Consider the following 20754-nt stretch of genomic DNA (forward strand, 5'->3'; position numbering starts at 1 on the left):
ACCTGAAGTGAACTTTCCTAATGAAAGTAATGGAAAGTGGATTAATCCATTCCAGACTGTCCGCGGAGTACTTAACCTGAAGTGTACTTAACCTGAAGCGAACTTTCCTATTGAAAGTAATGGAAAGTGGATTAATCCATTCCAGACGGGTCTGCGGAGTACTTAGTACTCAAACCGAAGCGTACTTAAACCGAGGTATGACTGTATAAGGAGTTATTACTCCAATTTCTTTGGCCTGCTGATGTATCCTTGGCTGGTCTGATTTCTCTGCAGTTCCTTCCCTTTGTTGAAGCCAGTATAGTATAATGGTTAGTGTGTTAGACTGTGATTAGGTAGACTGAAGTTCAAATTCCTCATACGGTCATGAAATTCACTGGCTGACTTTGGACTAGTCACTTTCCCAATGCTTAACCTACCTCACAAGTTGTTAGTAAGGAGCATATTGCCGGTGGAGAAGAGAACAATGCAAACTTTTGAACACATTTCTCCCAGAGGATCCTGGGAGCTAGAGCTTACCCCTCACAGAGCTACAATTCCCAGTACAGTATCTGTAGCAAACTACAGCTTATGAGGATTCTTCGGGGCAAATGAGGTGCTTTAAATGTGTGGAGTGTAGGCATAATACATGAATTTAAAATTTATTTCTAGATAAAGTAAGATAGGGTTTAGATCGTGGATTGAATGATAAAACATACAAACAAGGACAGCATAATGCTCCAGCTGGTACTTTCCTCCACTCTTTTGTGAAATAATAGATTGTTTTTCAATTGTCACTGCTGAGATACAGGCTTTGCTTGCCTTGACATCTTCCCACACTCGCTTAAATTGTAATACACCATAATAATTGATTTCCCACCAAATAACTAAAGTGTATTTATTTGCAGGCAGTGCTTGGGATGTAACAAAAGCTGAGGGGTCAAATAAAAATTAGATTTTTAAACCAAGTAAAATAATTTAATCATAGAATTACAGAGTTGGAAGTGATCCCCAAAGCTCATCTAGTCCAGCCCCCTGCAATGCAGCTGTTCTGTAGGGGGATTAAACCCTTGGTGTTATTAGCACCACACTCTAACCAACTGAGCTAATTTGAAGATCTCAAATGTTGTACCTTGTATGCCATCATACTTAAGAGTCCCAAAGAAATTTTTTATTTAGAATTTAGCCATTTCCAGGATTTAAATTATTCACTTTACTTTAACCTGCAACCTTGGTGTTAATAGCACCATGCTCTTACTAACACAGATGGTATAGTGGAGGGAGATTGGAGGGGAGCACAGCTCCAGGACCTTTTTTAAAGGAGCAACAATTAGGAAACCTGCTGATGGATCAGAGTAATTGGCAAACGGTAAGAGGCGATAATGACGCGGTTAACTTCTACTATTGTTTGCAACAGATTAGCAAGTCAGAAAATGTGCAAAAGAATTAAGAAGAGGCTAGAGTGGTGGAGGACTATTTTGACAGGTGGGCAGGCCTGGCTTAAAGCTCCACTTTCTACAGGGACCTTCTAGCACTTTAAAAGCCAGACAGTAGCACTCTGTGCACAAAATTAATTATCGTGGAGTGGTCATTCATTTTAGGAATAAACCTTTTAGCAAAGTATGCATGATGCTCCTTTGAACTCTACGCAGGGTAGTTGGGACATGCCAATATTAAAATGTGGGACACAGATCCGCTGCAGTGCTTCAGAGTCGAGGATTCCATGCCAAGAAAATATACTGTATTTGTAGAGCAGCTTAACACATTTTTGTTTATTATTACTCCCTTTCTTATTCCCCATGCCTGAAGATGAGTCACATTTAAGGGAGGGGAAACAATTGCTGCATACAGTATGGCTATTATCAGCATCTGCCATTCAACACTGTTGTATGACGCAATGATGCCATATACTATCTCCACCCATTTTTCTCTCTGTGATTATTCCTGATAAAAATGGATGAAACATTTGCTGTGAGGTATCTTTCTTTGCATTTAAAATACTCTGAGCTTTGTAGACTGATGTGTGGTATAAGAATTATACTGTACTTTGTTTTTCCTGAGCACACAGATCAGCCACGAAGTGTGACTGTTTTCCTGCTAGCTGTGCATGTGTGCTGTGTTTAGCTTCAGCATAATGCCTATATTCTTACAGACTCTTTATTTCCCCAGCTTACATCAGTGCCTGGGGTCATGACATCCTATTTTTAAAAAATAGTTTTAAATTAAAGTTTTTATTGTGTTACAAAACAGACAAATAAACAGAGAAAAATACAGTTGGGGAAAATGAAAAAGGGAGAAAGAGGAAATGGGTGTGTTGTTCTTTCATTCTGTTACCTACTGTGACACGTGGATAGGTTCTTTGTTTAGATATTGCCATTGTGAGAGGTTGGAGGGTTCAGTATTTGGTTGGTTGCGTTCAGTTGGTTGCAGTGTGGCTTGTTTGTATGTGTGTGTGGTGGGGTAGGTTTTTGGGTCAGGTTAGGCATATTTATTTGTATACTGTTGGTGGATATAGGCCATTGTCCTGTTTATGTGATAAAGAGGAACCACACTGGGTAAATGATATCCTATTTGTTGTAGAAGAAGCAGCAGAAAAGGCACTGGGTCATTGCTTTCTCTGGTGCCTCTGTTGTTTATAGGATAATGAACCTTGCTGTTCAGGATTTTAATTCCAGCATACAGTATTCAATTTAAATGTGTGATGCTTTCCAGTAAGGATACTAATCAAAAAGGTATACCAGTGTACTCCAAGCAAATTTTATTAGAAGTCTATTCAAGGGAAAAACACAGAGACCCTTTGCATGTAAGAATTCAAAGTCAATTACCTGAAAGCCAGGTATGAAAAATGTTCTATTAAAATCAGATAGAGAATAGAAACAGTGCTTTTTTAAAAATATCACAGGCAACAGACATTTAAGTCTTCCATCATAAATGGTATTGATTTCACAGCAAAGCTGCATGCACATCTAGTTAATAATGGAAAGCCTTTGAAATATAAAGCTTTTGCCATGAAATTTGCAGTAATAAAGGTATGCTGCACAAATATGATTTATTGTCTGTCTTACTGACATTTCTCCATAATAAAGACATATGTACATTTTTTTTAAAGATTTGGCTGGTAAAACCATATTATACTTCATAAAACCTTTGCAGCAGATGCTATTTTACAGAATTGCACTATCCAAATGTGCTTATACATTGGGAGGAGGACGGTGGTAAAGAAGACGAGGAAATGTTGATATTTATTAGTGGAAGGGGGCAGGTTTTCTTCTTCAAAAAACCCCCCAACAATAAAATGGCTCTGTACAAAAAAACCAAACATATGTACAAAATGCTACAAGACTACAAATATTTGTGAGAAGATCTGTCCTTTACCCAGAAAAGGGATTTGTTTTGTTTTTGCCTTCTATATGGTGCCAGCAAAACCAAATCTGGACTCTTACTTAAAGCCATAGATGCGAGAAATCATGTGTTTTCCCTCATACACTATTGATGCCTCTCTTTGCATAAGGAAAACAAATACTGTATTCAAATATTTGATACTATTTCATTACATCCACCCACATGTACCTGTGTTCATTTTTGTGCCTTTCTGTTTCTTTTTTTTAATGCTGAAGGGCCAGGAAGAAAATATTGTTCAGGTTTATTAATGTATGTGTATACATACAGTATGTAGGAAAAAACAAAAGCATTGTGTGATACTTTATGCAGAATTCCCCCAAGTTGGTGTTGCAGTGAAATTGTGCACTGGATATTGGGTTTTTTGTTGCAGAAACTTTGAATGAAAAATGAATGTTGAATACTAGACTTTCAGATATTCTTTTGCACTCAGAGTATTTTTGATATAGCAGAGAAGCAGACAACATCAACAATTTCATTATTGGTTTGCTTAATTGTTTCCCAGTATTTTTTTTTTACACTTCTTTAATATCAAGCAGTAAACATGGATTCCTTTGGGATAAGTTTGCCCATACCACTGATGTTGGAAGTGGGGCCTTTGAACATTTTCCCTGTAGAGAAAGAGAGAGAGATGTATGCTGCACTTGCAATGGGAAGATCATCTTCTTCTTGCAAAGACATGCATACTTCTCTCCTGACTTAGGGCATTAACATATGCAAATACAGAAGATGCATTTCATCTGCTCCCTGTCTTTGTGCACATCATTAATGTACGACTCACATATTTTCTCTATGGAGAGAGAACACTGCTTTAGGAACATCTGCATGCCCTTCTGGACATTAATGTGTACAGATGCAGTAAGTGCAAGTTGTGCTTAGTGTATTTGCAAATAGCTTCATGCATGAAGCTGCTCTTAGCTGGGGAAATGGGGATTTAACCAATGTTTGACCTCCGTTTACTCAAGCCTCATGAAATCTTTGAGATCCAACCAGAAGTCATGGCATGTCAACTATTAAGAGCAAATCCCCTTTTTAATTATTCTTGCTCAAAATTTTATAACCACTCTGCATATGTTGCAACATACAAGGCCATGGAAGCTCTATGTCTGAGTGATTATTCTATATTGCAAATGAGTTAAAAAAATGAGTGACACAGCAACGTAAAAGCAACATATGCTACTGAGCTTAAAAAGAATGTGAAAACTCAAAACAATGGTTAAAAAGTAGTAAGCCACAACCTGTTCTGTATATGAGGTGAAAGAAGATAAAACATTTTTCTTAAGGATAGTACTGCAATTTCCCTCAAATAATATGGATAACCACTTGGAGTGTCACAAAGTACCTTCCATTAAGCTTTTTCTTCTTGGCATATTTCAGATTGGTAGGGGCAGGCAAATATTTAATGCACACAGAAAAAGATGCACTAAATGTTGAACTAATTCCTCTTGTTACATAAAAGCTGAGTTATCCCATCGTAGCTGTTAACGGTAATACTGCTAGCTGGCGGATGAGGATGGGAATGGTGAGGATGAACTAGATGACTTCTACCTGGAATTGCAAAGCAGCAAAACAGAAGGCTGGTGGAGCATGTTTTCTAGCAGCTTTATATGCAGATGTGTTGCAGAAATGCAGCATAAATAAGTAGGAAAAAAATAAGCAACATTTCACAGCCTCTTGACATAGTTTCCAGGGAAAGTACCAAAGAATTTTGTTCTTCTGGAGGTTCCTGAAAGTAGAAGTAATAAGTGAAACATGACAGTAGTAGTAACATATTGCTCTCTAAAGAAGATAGTTACATTTCATTTTAGCATTAGTATATTCAGTGATATGTAATTTGGAAAACATGGAATAATACATTGCATAGCAAAAGGGAATTAAATATCACAGTCATTCAATAAAGCTTTGGTAGGTTTGGGGAACCTTTAGACTTCCAGGTGTCACTGAGAGCTACAATTCCCTTCAACCCCAGCCAGCATGGCTAATGGTGAGAGATAATGGGAGCTGTAGTTTAGCAACAGCTGGAGGGTCAAAGTTTTCTACACGTAAGCTGCAGGTACCAAACAGGAAAAACGGAGAACTCTTGGAAGTTTTAATTACAGCAGCTCACATTGCTGAGGAGGCAAGACCTTTTTAAAATGCAGCTTGCCTCTTCAGCAGTACAGGTGGATGCAGTTGAAACTTAAAATAAACCTCTGACATCATCCATGGTTCTTCCCAAGTCCTATATTCAGTTTTGTTGGACAGTGCTTTCTTAACAAAGAACAAGTGTTACTCAAATGTTTGTTCAATCAGAGTTAATGGGAAAGCCTTCTATGACTAATGCTTAGCATGTGTCACTGCCAGGCATTTGCTGAGGTATAAATGGAGGGAGCCACTGAGCTCTGAATATTGCAATGTCCATGGTGCAAGAGGATTCTAAGGGTGTGCGCTCAAGCAATCCCACCAGTTAGAAGCAGGAAGATGAATACACACCGCCTCTGACTTGGCCAGGTCTCATATAGTGGTCATCTGTATACCTTGCCAGTTAACAGCTCATGTTTGGGATGCAAGAGCCCAAACACCCTACACTGGTTGGCATACTGCTGCATTATCAGTGACTCGGATACAAATGGTTATGGGATTTGGGAAGCTCAAAACATTTTTTGGAGCTGGCCCTTTGTGCAAGGTCCATGCGTGCTTTACAGCATCTGCAGAACTCTGGGTAAGGGGATGATATGCATTGTGTGTGTGAAGGAATTAATGCTTGCCACATTCTTTCTAAACAGTATGATACAATTCATACCAAAGGTTTTTGAAAAGATTCTAACAGGTTTAGTGTCACTGCAGGTATCTGATGAAGTCTGATTTGCCAGCCACAAAGTACTGAGAGTATCCAGCTATGCAATCTCTGAGGTACCACATATATCCTAGAGCACTACTAAATTTAAAATTAACATACCCACAAACCATCCATCATCACATTTTTCCATCACATCAATGACATCTCCCTCTCTGAGCTCCAATTCATCTTCGTTCCTAGGAGTATAGTTATACAGAACCTGAAACCTTAAACAGGACAAATGGATGCATTTAAAGAAAAAAAAAGAGCAGCTTTCATTTTTACTTAGCTGGAAAAGCTTGTTAAATAAATAGTCCTTTGAAGTTAAAAATAGGTTGCTTACAGGGTTGTTGTAGAGACTACTTTGAGCACTTGAATGTTCTATAGCAATGCAATTTATTCTAACTTAGTATTTATTTGGTTAGCTTGTCAATCAGCTACAGTTAAGCTCTGATAATTTCCCCATATCTTTCTTTCGTTCTCTTGTAGATGACTGTATTTTCATATAATAACCAGGCAGTTGTTTACTAATTTGCCAAGGGAATCTAGACATCTTTCCACAGAGGCTTGGATGCTAAGGTAAGTTAACTTCACCAAGGTCACAGAGGTTCCCTGTCCCTTAATCTCTGTAACTACCTTTACCCACCAAAGTCTATCTGGAGAATTAGGGGACTCTCCTGAACAGTGTGGGATGAGTAGTTTGTGTATATATATGTGGGGGGGGGGGGCGGGCTACCGAAGGAGGAAAAGTTATCCAAAACTAGTCTTGGATTTGAATATAAGAAAGTTCATGGAAGGGACACTTCCCACCCCACCCCCAGTAGCTCCCTCTCATTGACTGGCTGGATGCAGAGGAGTGGTGGGAGGCACCACCTGGGGAACCCCCAGAGCCAGGGGATGGGTGGTGGGACAACAATGAGTGGTCAGGGGGAGAAGGAGGAGCAGACTGGGGGCGGGAGGAGGTGTTTGAAGCAGAAAACAGAGTTTAGTGAGCAGGAAGAGGCTGTGGCAGAGAGAAGTTCAGACTCTGAGGCTGGAGAGGCGATTGGGCAAGAGGCAGAGTTGAGGGAGACCCCCCTCCTCCTGTGATCAGCTCCCCTCCCCCTGGTTTCCTAGAACATGCAGAGAAATGAAAAGAACAGAGATTGGTTTTGTGCAGACACGGTTTGTGACTGCTTGGGGAAGACCGTGCAGAGGTGGAGCCTTAGAAAATGGTGGGAAGGTGGGGACCTTCAGTCCTCGCAGCTGTTTGATTGGGGCAAGACTAGGGCTGGGCGATATCAGGTTTTTCAACATTGCAGTATATCACCAACCAAACATCACAGTTTGGCAATATATTGCTATGTTGAAAGAGCTGCATTGGCCCCAGCCTGTGAGACCCTGGGTGAAACTACTTCAGCTCTCACTGCACAGGAGCTGAGTTGCTTTCACCCCAGGGCTTTGTAGGTAGGGGTGAATGCAGCTGGCCCCAGCCTGCTGCTCAGCTGGGGGGCACGAATGCTGCCGCCCCCCCCCAGCTGAGCTAGCCCTCCACTCCTCAAGATGGAGTGAGCCCTGCAAACACAGCCTGACAGGCTCCATTTGCAGGGCTCCTTCAGCTTCGCTGGCAAGGAATAGAGAGGGGGGCAGGGAAGCGGCTTCCTTTTCCTCATCACTTGCCTGGAAAGACAGAAGGAGTGCTGCGACTGAACCTGACAGGCTCTGTCATCAGGGCTTCCTTTGCCTTTGCTGGCACGGCCCTCTAAGCCAGGCAGCACGAAGGCTCCCCACCCCTTGAGCAAAATCCCTGTTCAACCAGCGCAATCACATGCTGGAGTGATGGGGTTTTATTTGCCTGGGAGCCCAAATCCTCCTACTTGTATGCAAGCAGGAGGAGGCTTCCTCAGCTGGGGAGCAGGAGCAGTTTAGCCCCCACCCCACCACTGGCTCGTGCCAGCTGGTGGCAGGTTGGGGGTTCCATAAAACTGCTTGGCTGCGGTGAGGGCAGCCACATGCTCCTCAGCCAAGCAGTTTAAAGGAAAGTGCTGGCAGTAGAGGGACTCAGGAACTGCTGGTTTTACTAGCAATATACCACTGAGTGAAACCACCATCACAGTCTTACCCTCATATCAGTCCTGGGTGATATATTGCCCAAGCCTAGGAGAGAGTTGCTGGGATCACTAGGCCTACACTGTTTTGGTTTCTTTGAATAAAGACTTAACTGCACTGACCTGTGCAGTTGACCTGTGCTTGATTCCGACTCCTGAAACTCCCTAGCCCAGGCATCCCCAAACTGCGGCCCTCCAGATGTTTTGGCCTACAACTCCCATGATCCCTAGCTAACAGGACCAGTGGTCGGGGAAGATGGGAATTGTAGTCCAAAACATCTGGAGGGCCGAAGTTTGGGGATGCCTGCCCTAGCCCATCCTTTCAGGGGGCATAATTGACTGCATGGCGAAAGTGAGGATAGGGAACACTTCCTTCCATGAAGTTACTTAAATTAACTTCCTTAGGGCCAAGCCATAGTGTCTATTGTGTGGATACTACATTTTCTTAAAGATAAACTTGTAATACTTTGTTCCTTAGGGAAAACAAATGTGTTCTCCCTACCGCCTCCCTCTTAGTTCATCGCAGCAATCTGCCAATGCCAAATGAAATGTGAACTGGGCAGGGCACCTATTGGATTGTGCCTGTGACATCACCAGACCTATGTCCACTAAGTCCTCTCTTGCTGCACCACACAAGTGATTGAGAGCTCATGCAGTCCTTAAAAGATAAAGGTGTGTGTGTATATAGGAGGGAGCCCTAGCAAGGCTGTCCCATCCTGGCATTCTGCAGAATTTAAATTTTAATGGACTGAAATGTGCCTAACTGTGATGGATTGTGCATTGGCATTCCTTTTATTGTCTGCTGTTATTACTATGCTGTAAGCAGAGTTACAGGGTTGTGCAGCAACTAAGTAAAATAGATCCAATACACTGAGTGTTCAGATCCTATGTTTCATTGTTAGAAATTATTATATCTGCAACAAAAATTTGACTGACTAGTGAGAATGTTGAACAGGAACAACCAGTCATGTCTTCTTTCCAGAATATAAGAGGAGCCCTGCCAAGTCAGAACAAAGGCTCATTCTGTTCTCACAGTGGTCAACCAGAAACCTATAGGAAGCTTGCAAAAAGCATCTGAGTGCAACAGCACTCTCCCCATTTGTGGTTCTAAGCAGTTGGTTTACAAAAGCTCCCCCTCTCTTTTCCATTTTACACCATTTACAGGCTAACTCTTGACTTTTTCCTACTTTAAGTACTATGTCCAACACATCAACAAAGGAGGTATTTATGTATAAATCTCATAAGCTAATTCTCTTCCCAACATAATTGGAAATAGAACTCATTTCTGAGATTAAAATTGCATTAAGTGCCAAAAGTGAATTCTATCAGTAATTTGTAAGTTGCCTGTCACCACTAAGAGGTGCCAGAATATTCAGTGCAACAACTTAATTAGCATGACATTTACTTGTGTGTGCTTGAATTTCAGCTACAACTGTGAAGTTGTTTTCAGTAATGATGAAACATGTTCAGATTTTAACACTCCAAATGAGCTATAAAAGGAAAGCTTTCTGCAACTGAATAAAATGATGCAATACACCAGCTACACAACTTGCACAACTTCCACTGGCATAGATATGTGCAAATGAAGTCTGTCTAGATTTTCACAAAAAATGAAGTTGCCTTCTACTTAGCTGGACCAATGGTCCATCTAGTCAGTACAGTTTCTCCTGACTCAGTACAGTTTCTCCTGACTGGCAGAGCAGCTTTCCAAGGTCTCATTCAGAGACTTTTTCCAGCCGTGCTAACAGTACCGGTGGGGTGCTGCATTGCTCACCTAGCTTCCCAGTGCCAGGTGTTGCTGCTGGTTATTGAGACAGGGGGAGCTCAGTGTGGTGTAGATGCAGTGGCAGATTGGCTTTGCCATTGCGCTCACACTGCACTGAGCAGCCTGTACTTCATCCCTTTGCCTCTCAGTAACCAGCAGCAATGCTCAGCCTGCACCACCCCACTTCTGCCTAATACCCAATATCACTTTGACTGAAGATAACAACATGTTCCTTGCCATAGAGTTTTGAAAAAGCCCTCCAATATGTTCATGACCAAAGTGCACAACCCAACTTCAACTCACTTTGAAAGGGATGCTGCTGATGTTATGCCTCTTGCGCATGAACAGGAGCTCTTGAGTTTTAGGAGCATTTAATGAATGGCAATATGGGTCATGGGTCTATGAGTCAATGGTGAGAGTCGGGCAGATAGCAGCATGTTTTGAAGGGACAGCCCAACACCGCCCCCTATCATTGCACATAGGTTGTCCATGCACTGCTGTGCCATGGGACACAAGCTGCCTCAGTAGACAGCTTCTGGGATGGCAAATACTCCCTACTCAACCAAACTAGAAATTTACCAATGTCATTTAGATAAGAACTTTAGTAGATTAAAATACTTACGGTTCCCCCCCACTGTGTATATTTTCATGAGCAAACACAGGGCGCTGTGGCTGAAATGAAATGAGTTGAAATGTAATAAGAGTATAAATGGTTACAAATCCAGGTATAGCTTTCCACAGTCCTATATAATATGCACCCCTAGGACCACCATGCACAGCTTACCAAGTGCTTAACAACAACAACAACAACAATCCTCCCCATATTACTGGTCCTGAGGCTGCATATAAAAACAGTTTAACAAATAGCTAAAGGTCACAATGCAGAAGCACATAGAGCCAAGTAGGGTATTTGTGACGTAGGGCTCATTTACTGGCTGTCAGCTTCACAAATAAATTAAGCAACTAAAAGCAAAGCAAACCAACCCCCAAAGCGTAAAAGAATAGAGGAGATGCTGAGATTTCTTTAACACCTTTTGCAACCTTCATTATCATCAGCATAAATATCACCATGCCAAAGAAAGCTGTTAAGTTTTATCCTCTTTGCTCTTTCAGTTAAGAGGCATACATACTGCTGTTCTATAAAATGCACAAATGAATATACAATTATGATCCAAACAAGCAGCCTCAGACAAGCAGAAAGCAAATCAGTGTGAATAACACTGACCGAACAAGCAGCCATTCCTTGTTGTTGTTTAGTCGTTTAGTCGTGTCCGACTCTTCGTGACCCCATGGACCATAGCACGCCAGGCACTCCTGTCTTGCACTGCCTCCCGCAGTTTGGTCAAACTCATGTTCGTAGCTTTGAGAACACTGTCCAACCATCTTGTCCTCTGTCGTCCCCTTCTCCTTGTGCCCTCCATCTTTCCCAGCATCAAGGTCTTTTCCAAGGATTCTTCTCTTCTCATGAGGTGGCCAAAGTATTGGAGCCTCAGCTTCACGATCTGTCCTTCCAGGGAGCACTCAGGGCTGATTTCCTTAAGAATGGATAGGTTTGATCTTCTAGCAGTCCATGGGACTCTCAAGAGTCTCCTCCAGCACCATAATTCAAAAGCATCAATTCTTCGGCGATCAGCCTTCTTTATGGTCCAGCTCTCACTTCCATATATCACTACTGGGAAAACCATAGCTTTAACTATACGGACCTTTGTCGGCAAAGTGATGTCTCTGCTTTTTAAGATGCTGTCTAGGTTTGTCATTGCTTTTCTCCCAAGAAGCAGGCGTCTTTTAATTTCGTGACTGCTGTCACCATCTGCAGTGATCAAGGAGCCCAAGAAAGTAAAATCTCTCACTGCCTCCATTTCTTCCCCTTCTATTTGCCAGGAGGTGATGGGACCAGTGGCCATGATCTTGGTTTTTTTGATGTTGAGCTTCAGACCATATTTTGCGCTCTCCTCTTTCACCCTCATTAAAAGGGAAAGTACTTTCAGATACTGTATCTAACTGGCAACTACCACATGCTATGTTGTTAATGATACTGCCTAGTTCTGAGAGGACTGTGGAAGGTTTTTTTAAAAAAACAAAAATAAACTATCCCATAGGGAATGAGAAAAGAGAAAAACAAATTATTAAAAGAATGCAGATAAATTATCAACATGTAGTCTTAAAAGGGAAAAATGGTAACCAATGCCAGTATAAAAAGCTGAAAAGCAATTTTCATTTCCCACCATGGACTGGCATTAATTAGAGTTCTGAAAAACAAACTGAATATTTTTAACATAAAAGAAACTGCCTTTATTGAACCATACATAAATACCCAGCAGACTTAGTGCAAAAAAATAAAGATGGAAGTTTTCAAATTATAAAAGGAAATCCATTGTTTAGGATTCATGACTTGGAAGTTCACAGTTCAAGAGAACAGCTATTAGGGTGTTTTTATGTAACTGTCTCAAAGTTTGATTTTTTTTGGATCCTGACTGATGGACATGAAGTGAACAGTGTAGTCTGAACTTTTTCAGATCAGTATAGCCCAACTCCCTCTTAAATGCGAGAGAAAGGTAGTCCTTGGACTTGCAGGACTGGACTTGCAATGATTTGTACCAATTATAGACGCCAACTAGTCTTCAAGATGGGTCTATCAAGAGTACAGTAAAGTAGTCAAGATACGAGATCATATGGTCAACAAATGGTTGATGAGAAAAGAATATAGCTTTCTGGGTAAAAGCCCCTTGCTACTTACAATTAAGCCTCATAAATAAGTATCCAATAGTTTTCCCGTGTAACTGTATATGATCGTAACACTAGAAGAACACTTACATTTTTTCAAACATAAACATCTTAATGCAAACGTGATCATCCCTGACCTTGTCTTGTAGTTCAGATAAATGAAGTTTGTAATGTATACAAAAACAATTAGATTCAAATATGTATAACATTTGGTTTGTACATAAAATGCTGAAATCACACACATTACTTTCAAATACAGAGTATGGACAATTATAATAAGATTGTACTGTACAGAGGATGCAGGTTAATGTGAATAAGCAAGAAAAAGCTGATACAGATGGCAGCTCAGAGAAGCAGTGTGATGAAAAAGCATGGGTCAAATGAGTGCAACATATGTTGCCATAGCAACAAAATATTTTGGTGTGTGTGTCTGCCTGCTCCAAGCGATAATGCATTTGAAAACAAGGAACAGCAACACAGACATTACAAATGATCTTCACTGTATCTGAAGAAGTGTGCATGCACACGAAAGCTCATACCAAAATAAAAACTTAGTTGGTCTTTAAGGTGCTACTGAAGGAATTTTTTTATTTTATTACAAATGAGGTCTTCTTATTTAGCCTTTGCAAATGGTCTCATAAGTAGGATACTTAGAAATGAGAGGAACTACTTAAGAAGGAAGGGAGAGTTAAACACAGATTGGTTAGAGAAACTGCTTCTTTTTAGGGCTATTTCACACATACTTGCAATTTACAATTTCCCAGCAGAAGGTCCAAATCAAGCACAGCCTCCTGTGGCCTCCACACTTTTATCACTCAAGCTTTTTCCATTTTAAAGAGCAACACAACATTTAGAATTTACGTAAGCATGTGATCCCCAGACTTCACAATAAGAAACCAAATTCCTTTTGCTAGGGGAAACCTGGCAATATCAGGGCCATATGGTACCATACCCTATGTAAATAGCTGTGCCCTCTGACTGGCGAGCTGCAAGATCTCCTTGTCATAACAGGGCTACGAGGAGGTTTGCCGATGACAAATATCTCTCTTTTTAAATTGGCCTGGAAAAACCATAAACACGGGGGTCAATTCATCTAAAAGTCTAGATGGGCAATTTTATTGTTGTCATATCATTCTCACTTGCAAGCTGCACCAACCAGCTTTCAAGTCTGCAAAATGCCCTTGTGCAAAAAGACATGCACATCTGTTAATCCACTGTGTCTCAAAGCTATGATGATCATTTTCCTTAATGCAACACTCCCCCCACCCCACCCCCGTCCTCAAGCACTTAAAAATTGCAATGCCTACCAGTCCACCTGGGGCAGAAGATCCTATCACAAAATGCAGCACTGTACATTTTCAAGTTTAATAATGGAGCAACCTCAAAAGCAAACAGCACTCACAGCCAGGAGGAAAATATTAGTAGCTGAGGCATTATAACTCTCGAGAGATTAAAAGGAGCTCATTGCGAAAATCTGACCTGCATTCTAAGCATCTCAATGTGTCTTTTGCATGAGTGAATATAAGTAGAGAGGAAGTGATATATGAAAGGGAGATGAAGCTGATGCCTCCTTAAATTAGATTCCAAACCTTGACTGAGAAGATGGGTGTGGAGAAAAAAAACACAATTGCAGGATTCTAAGAGTGCCTTTGCACATTCCAATAAGTGCTGAAGCAGACAGTGTGGGTCACACATTCCTTCTGCAAAGTTCAAAAGCACTCTTACAAAGTGATTTGTTTTGAGTCAAAAAGCAATGATTTATTACAGTATTACTCAGTGCCATTACACTAGTTCTTGTTTCAGTTGTAGTACCTGCTAATGATAGAAAAAGCTAAAATGCTAACTGGATTCTTAGCAGCATAAGCAGTGCAGGAATCTTGCAGGAATTCCTGCAATGGTGGATTGGATATCTGTGAATAGACTGTGCCACTGTGAGTGGCTGACATTGTTGATAGGAATAGCATAATTCAATGAAAGGGAATAATGAGATTTCAGTTCAGATTGCCTATACCTTCCCCCCACGTGATTCCAGATGTGTGGTATGCTACAACAGTTCAGCTTTTGATCTAAAATGTCTGAGTTCAGAAGGGTTGCTATGCATGCTTTATAATTGAGAAATATGGAAGAGGTATCAACCTAGGCTGAGTCTAACCAGGTGCTTCACGATGAGACACAACACCAACCTGGCAAGAAGCCCTGGGCCTCCTGAGTCCCTTCCTATGAGACTAGGTGTGTTATCGAAAAGAGAGTCATCTAATTATCTGTTTGCTGGTAGGAATGGCAAGGTATCTGAGGAAGTGCCTGTGATAGTCTCCACTTGTCCATTCCCATTCCCCTAGTAATTTGTCATGTGTGTATGGGGAATTTGTCATGTGTGTATGGGGATCCCAGCTGTGCTGGTGTCTCAATTCTAGCCTGGCTTTGTGTACTCCTAGAACTGGCTGTGAAGCCAGGCAGCCAAGTGTAATGTGGCTCTCAAGAATAGGAATGAATATGCTTGCTATAAGAGTAAGAAATATATATGCATGCTAGGTAGCTTGTTCAGGATTGTAATGAGTTATTTATGTTTATACCAGCCGAGTAGATAAAAGTCCACACCATACAAGTCAATAGTGACTTTCCAGCAGATTGGATGAAGGGCTTTGGATGAAGTCCTTACTGATAAACATTTGTATAGCAAATATCTTAGTAGTATTAAAGAGGAATCAAAATCTAGACATATACAAGAAAAATTATAGGAAGTAAGGACTATGAATGATTCTGTGTGCCAAATTTTTTATCTCTGCTGATTTATATATATATATTGTTTGGCATGTCCTAATTCTGATGCACTGATTTCAGTAGTGACATAACTTTTGCTCAGTTGCACCAGTGTATTGAAGATTGGAGTATTTGGTGAATGGCGTATATTTAAATACTTGGTGTTACAACGTTTTGATCTGACTGCATGCTTATGTCATTAAATGTTAGTCACCAACAAATCTGATTTTAAATTATTAGGTTAACCTCCAGGCTTCCTCAATGCCAGGCATTTCAGAAGGCATGCAGCATTTCATATTCTAACAGATATTGTTGTTACCTTTAATTTTGGCGAATGTTTCTCCTGTCTGTATGACAGTTTGGAAAGGAGAGGGGGTGAGTGGGTGACAGCAGGCTTGGAAGATGTAGAAACGCATTCAGAGAAAGATGCTGAGTGAAATGGAGGACTGGAAGCAAGGCAAGAAGGAGAGGTGGAAGGTGCTTGCGTCTCATAGGGAAGTGAAGCTGGCTTAAACATTTAAAGAAAGACAACAGTAATTGAGCAGAAGAGCAATTACAAAGGGAGCAATAAAGCAGAGAGAGGAATACTACACCACCATCAGTGAAAGGAAATGAGACACCCCCAACCTTCCCACCCTTTGCTGTGTTCAGTAGGATTAGGTAAAGGTAAAGGTACCCCTGACCATTAGGTCCAGTTGCGGACGACTCTCGGGTTGTCATGCAAACTGATCACTCCATGCAGGTTCAGGCTTTAACACCATTGGGAGCAAGTTCTAACCCTTCAAGCGGAATGCAAGCGACCAGGGACCACAACTGTTTTTGCTGCCTGTGTGTGCACAGTAGTGATGGTGGAAAACAAACACTGGGCAGGCCATTATAAATGGCTGGTTCCACAGCTGGGATACTACATACAAATTCTTGAGAGAGATGTAACATTAGACAGCAAACAATCTAACAAGTCAAAAATCATCCCCCCTTTTCTTACGAGTAAAACTGTGGGAAAGATTTTATGACAACTTGATTAAAATTCAGTAGAACCACCAGGGACTAATTAGAATGGTGCTGGGGCCAGACCCAACTGCTGCCAGTTGGCAGTTTCTAAAGCTAGATGGTTCTCTTTTTGTTATCAAGCAAAGCTCTGTGCTCAGTGATTGTGTAAACTGACTACCCTCACCCTTCGTGTAGTAGGGTAAGCAGAAGTTGTTTGTGGCTTGCTCACATTTCAAGGAATTCACTGTTATACACACCATGTGTAGGCAGTATAAAGCAGCAATAACTTTAATGGGTATTCTGGGTAATGCTTCCTTTATATCAGAAACCTATGGGGAATTGTCAAGTTAACTAGATCAGGGTAGCCAATGCAGTACCTTCCAAATGCTGTTGGATTACTGTTACCTGACTACTGGCAATGCTTGCTGAGGCCGTCAGGAATTTTAGTCCAATCACATCCGGAGGACATGTTGGTCACTTCTGAACAAGAGAGTGACCTATAAATAAATGGGCATTTCCTGAATGACTTACTGTAAAGTTTTTGAGACAAATCTAGATGGCATGTTAAAAGTGTGTGTCTCTGAATAAATAGCAACCCATGGTGGTGCAACTTGAATTAGTGTTGTGTGTAGAAGGAGAGGGGTTAATTATCTATTAAAAGCCAGAAGTTTCTGTTTGCCATAGGAGAAAAGATGGTATAGCTACAAATAGCATCTCCCCTTCTGGGGCAAATTGGCCGCTGTGGTCTGGTGGTGGAGGATTTGCATTGGGGAAATTGCATGGGGGTGACAGATTTTACACTCCTTCCTCCCTAGGAAAGTATGATCACATTGGCATGTCTTCTGGTTTGACCAGGAGTTGTGCCAAACTACTTAGTGCCCATCAAAGGAACCAATGGTTTTTCATTCCTGATGACAGCCACAACTAATGGCAGCTAGCTCCAGAAGGAAGGAAGGAGAGACTTTATTTAGTTAGGGTAAACTAAATCACAATGTGACATTTCTTCCCATCTCCAAAAGGAAAGAACTGGCGAGAGGGCTTGTGCGTTCGTGTGCTTGCTGTTCTCATAATATTGCAGTTTATACTAGAAAGGCACATGCAGGCAGAAACACACACAACGGAAAGTTAAGACTTGAATTCATGATGAGAATGTAGGAGTTTATCTTAAGAAGTTTAAATACCTCTTTTTTAGTATCTGGTGAACTGTCCCCTTCGCAAGGTATCATAGGTTCTCTCTTAACTGATATGAGTGACTCTAAATTGTCATGGCTCAGCTCTTCCTCTATATGAAGCCTTGCCAGTTGTTCTGTTACATCAGGGGCACGCCTGTAGAAACCTGAATCTTTACATTTTGACCGGCCCCCTTGGATTATTGCTAGCAGCTCTTCACAGATTTCTTCTTCTGGTTCGTCAGTCTCTGTCAGGGTTCTGAATAATGGGTCTTCTTTGGAGAGAACAAGAGCAGGACGTGCTATTTCTTGAACTTCCAGAGTTGTTTCTGAGAAATTTTTCCTTTCCTTGGTGGTGGGGCTTCCTCTCAGCTCTTTGAAATTGCTACATTTACTTTCGCTCAGATTTACACTATTGGTAACAGGGTTACGCACGCTGTCATGAAACCAGGTTGCTGGAGGAGGTGATTTACAGGCAGATGAAGAAAATGGCTGAGGTGAAGATGGAGATTCAGGGAAGGAGTGAGGTAATTGGAACAAAATGGCCATGCTTTACTTGAGGAGTGATATTATCTGAATGCCCCAGCACGCTCTGCGGACCTGTCAAAGCTAGAGTGCCAAGTTCCTCTAAATCAGAAAGAAAGAGTTTGGGAAAAGGTGGAGGAGTTGGGGAAGGTGTGCTTGAAGGTGAGGCGGCAAGAGTCAGTGACAACCATTCATCGGTGACAGCCTGAAGATTCCCTTTATTAGAATCTGGACAAGGAGAGGGTCGGTACCTGAGAGGAGGGGATGATGCTTTGGAATCCAACTTGAGAAATAAGGGAAAGCATAGAAATTAAAACAAAGTGAAAAAAAGACAATGGGCTCAGGTTGTGTGTGTGTGTGTGTGTGTGTGCGCACACACACACACACACACACACACACACACATCCTATGACATCTCCTGGCCATAGGATATTATTTTATTGAGCATAAATGTCTGAAATCATTATCACATGAATCAGAAGAGCAGAAAGCATATCTGAAAAGTGAAACTGTATCAGGTTCATGCCCAGAGCTTAAATGTCAAACATCAAGACAGATCTGAATCACCGAGTTCATGAAGTGAATTTGATCCATGAGAGTTATGTTCTCTCTACTGTCCTTTAGTAAGCCTATGACTAACGGCCCAAATGTTATTGCCAGAATTCCCCAAACCATGGCTATTCTTATTTTTAGAGCAGAGTGGTGCAGTCTAAAAAATAAAAATGCAGCTCAGATTGGGGTACTATTAAATACTAGTGAATGTTAACACCAACTGGGCAATCTCAGGTTGTGCAAGCATTAAAAAAATTCATCATGACATGGAAACTTTGCATAAACATTTTAAATACAACTGCATACCACATTTGATGTATAATTACATGTCTTTTGAAAGTATACAGCATTCCGATGCTACTTATTGCACATCATAGACAATCATTGTAAACACACACAGCCATATATTTTGAATATCCTTATTGGCTGAATCATATTGTAAAATTAAATATTGATTGAAGTTTCCTTCTGGCAAAATAAAGGTCCTTTTTGTAAGAACGGGAAGTGTTGGGATTCATACGTATATTGCATCGGTAGATATCCATTGCTTCAGTAAATACTGAAAATGTAGTTTTTGTTATTACAACTCAAAATTAAACCTTCATTTGAAAAGAAAAGAAAAACTTTTAAGATAATTTTTGGAATGACTGAAATAAACTCTAGGGGTAAAGGGAGGCACCTTATACAGCATCAGACTATCTAGCGTGGTATTTTCTGTACTGATAGGCAGCAGCTCTCTAGGGTTTTATTTACTTCACACTAGCCTTCCCCCCCTCTCCCTCTGCACAGCAAGAGAGAGACAGAGCTCCTTGCGATAGCTGGTAGCCAACTGCCATTCTTTTCAACCCTGCTGCCACATCTGGGATGACACAGTGTCAGGATGCCACTCTGAGGAACACTCCTGCAGCGACCCTTGAGCAGGAGGCTTGGCAGAGCTCTTTATTCTCTTTTTCTCTTTTTTCTCTTTTTCTCAATGAAAAAGACCCAGCCAGTATGGGCACCAGGCATATATAGATCCCATAGGCCTACTCTTCTCTTTCCATGATTGCAAATACAGGCTACGAATGCTTGGACCAGTTGGTATGTATGGTTGTGGGGACAAGTAGGCCATTTGGATCTATATATGGGAGGGTGTGTGCAGGCCTGTGCACACTTCTCTGTGCTCTTCTGACAAAGGGCAAGTGAGCAAGGAAAGGAAATAGTTTCATAATTTTCTCTGTGATGGGGTTAGAGCAATAGTCCTTAATTTTATCATTATTAGGGACCACTTGATGATTGCTGGGGGGCTCAGCAGACTACTTACTACAACCTTTTAGCTCTTCACACCACCAGTGCAGTATTGTGGAAATGAGGTGTCTGAGGTTGAGAAAAGCCCTTTTAACTGGTAATTTATAGGGAAAAATAAGTACAGTGGTACCTTGGGTTACAGGCGCTTCAGGTTATGCGTTTTCAGGTTACGGACCACGGGAAACCCGGAAGTACTGGAAAGGGTTACTTCCAGGTTTCACCACTCGCACATGTGCAGAAGTGCTAAATCACGCTTTGTGCACGCGCAGAAGCACCAAATTGCATCATGCGTGTGCGCAGACGCAGTGCTGCATGTTAAGAACGCTGCAGGTTGCGGATGTGCCTCCATCACAGATTACGTCCACAACCTGAGGTTCCACCTTAAACAGCATGTTAAAAAAATGAGGATCATGGGTCATAGGCCAGAGCAGGCACCCCCAAACTGCGGCCCTCCAGATGTTTTGGCCTACAACTCCCATGATCCCTAGCTAACAGGACCAGTGGTCAGGGAAGATGGGAATTGTAGTCCAAAACATCTGGAGGGCCGAAGTTTGGGGATGCCTGGGCCAGAGCCTTGCTATTTTGAGACATCTGTCCCTGGTCAAAACAGACTTGACCTCAGTCATTAGGAAAAACCAGGTGCAGGGCCAAGTACAGGCAATCTCTCCTGAAAAATAACCTTTGTGTAGACCACACAAATGG

At 41.5% G+C, this 20754-nt stretch overlaps 2 protein-coding genes across 16 annotated transcripts in view; one reads left to right on the top strand and one right to left on the bottom strand.

The window, feature by feature from the left end:
* The window catches only part of CFAP96 (cilia and flagella associated protein 96), a 103047-nt gene that overhangs the window by 72244 nt on the left and 10049 nt on the right, over nt 1–20754 (top strand). Inside the window, exon 8 of one of the 2 annotated variants that reach the window (XR_009558164.1) lies at nt 6683–6772. The gene's annotated coding sequence lies outside the window, so the exon portion shown is untranslated. Of the gene's footprint in view, nt 1–6682; nt 6881–20754 lie in introns of those variants that run through there. The other variant, XM_060278768.1, reaches the window with a different exon arrangement.
* The window catches only part of SORBS2 (sorbin and SH3 domain containing 2), a 97601-nt gene continuing 79566 nt past the window's right edge, over nt 2720–20754 (bottom strand). For 10 of the 14 annotated variants that reach the window (XM_060278762.1, XM_060278765.1, XM_060278764.1 and 7 more), the window contains 3 exons: nt 10668–10717; nt 6314–6420; nt 2720–5101 (listed from right to left, as the gene is read on the bottom strand). In XM_060278762.1, the coding sequence (XP_060134745.1) occupies nt 5040–5101; nt 6314–6420; nt 10668–10717 (219 nt within the window). In that variant the 3' untranslated portion in view covers nt 2720–5039. Of the gene's footprint in view, nt 5102–6313; nt 6421–10667; nt 10718–13721; nt 13830–18065; nt 18497–20754 lie in introns of those variants that run through there. The other 4 variants (XM_060278756.1, XM_060278755.1, XM_060278760.1 and 1 more) reach the window with 4 other exon arrangements.

This window comes from Zootoca vivipara, chromosome 9 (genome assembly GCF_963506605.1).
Source record: "Zootoca vivipara chromosome 9, rZooViv1.1, whole genome shotgun sequence".
NCBI lineage: Eukaryota > Metazoa > Chordata > Lepidosauria > Squamata > Lacertidae > Zootoca > Zootoca vivipara.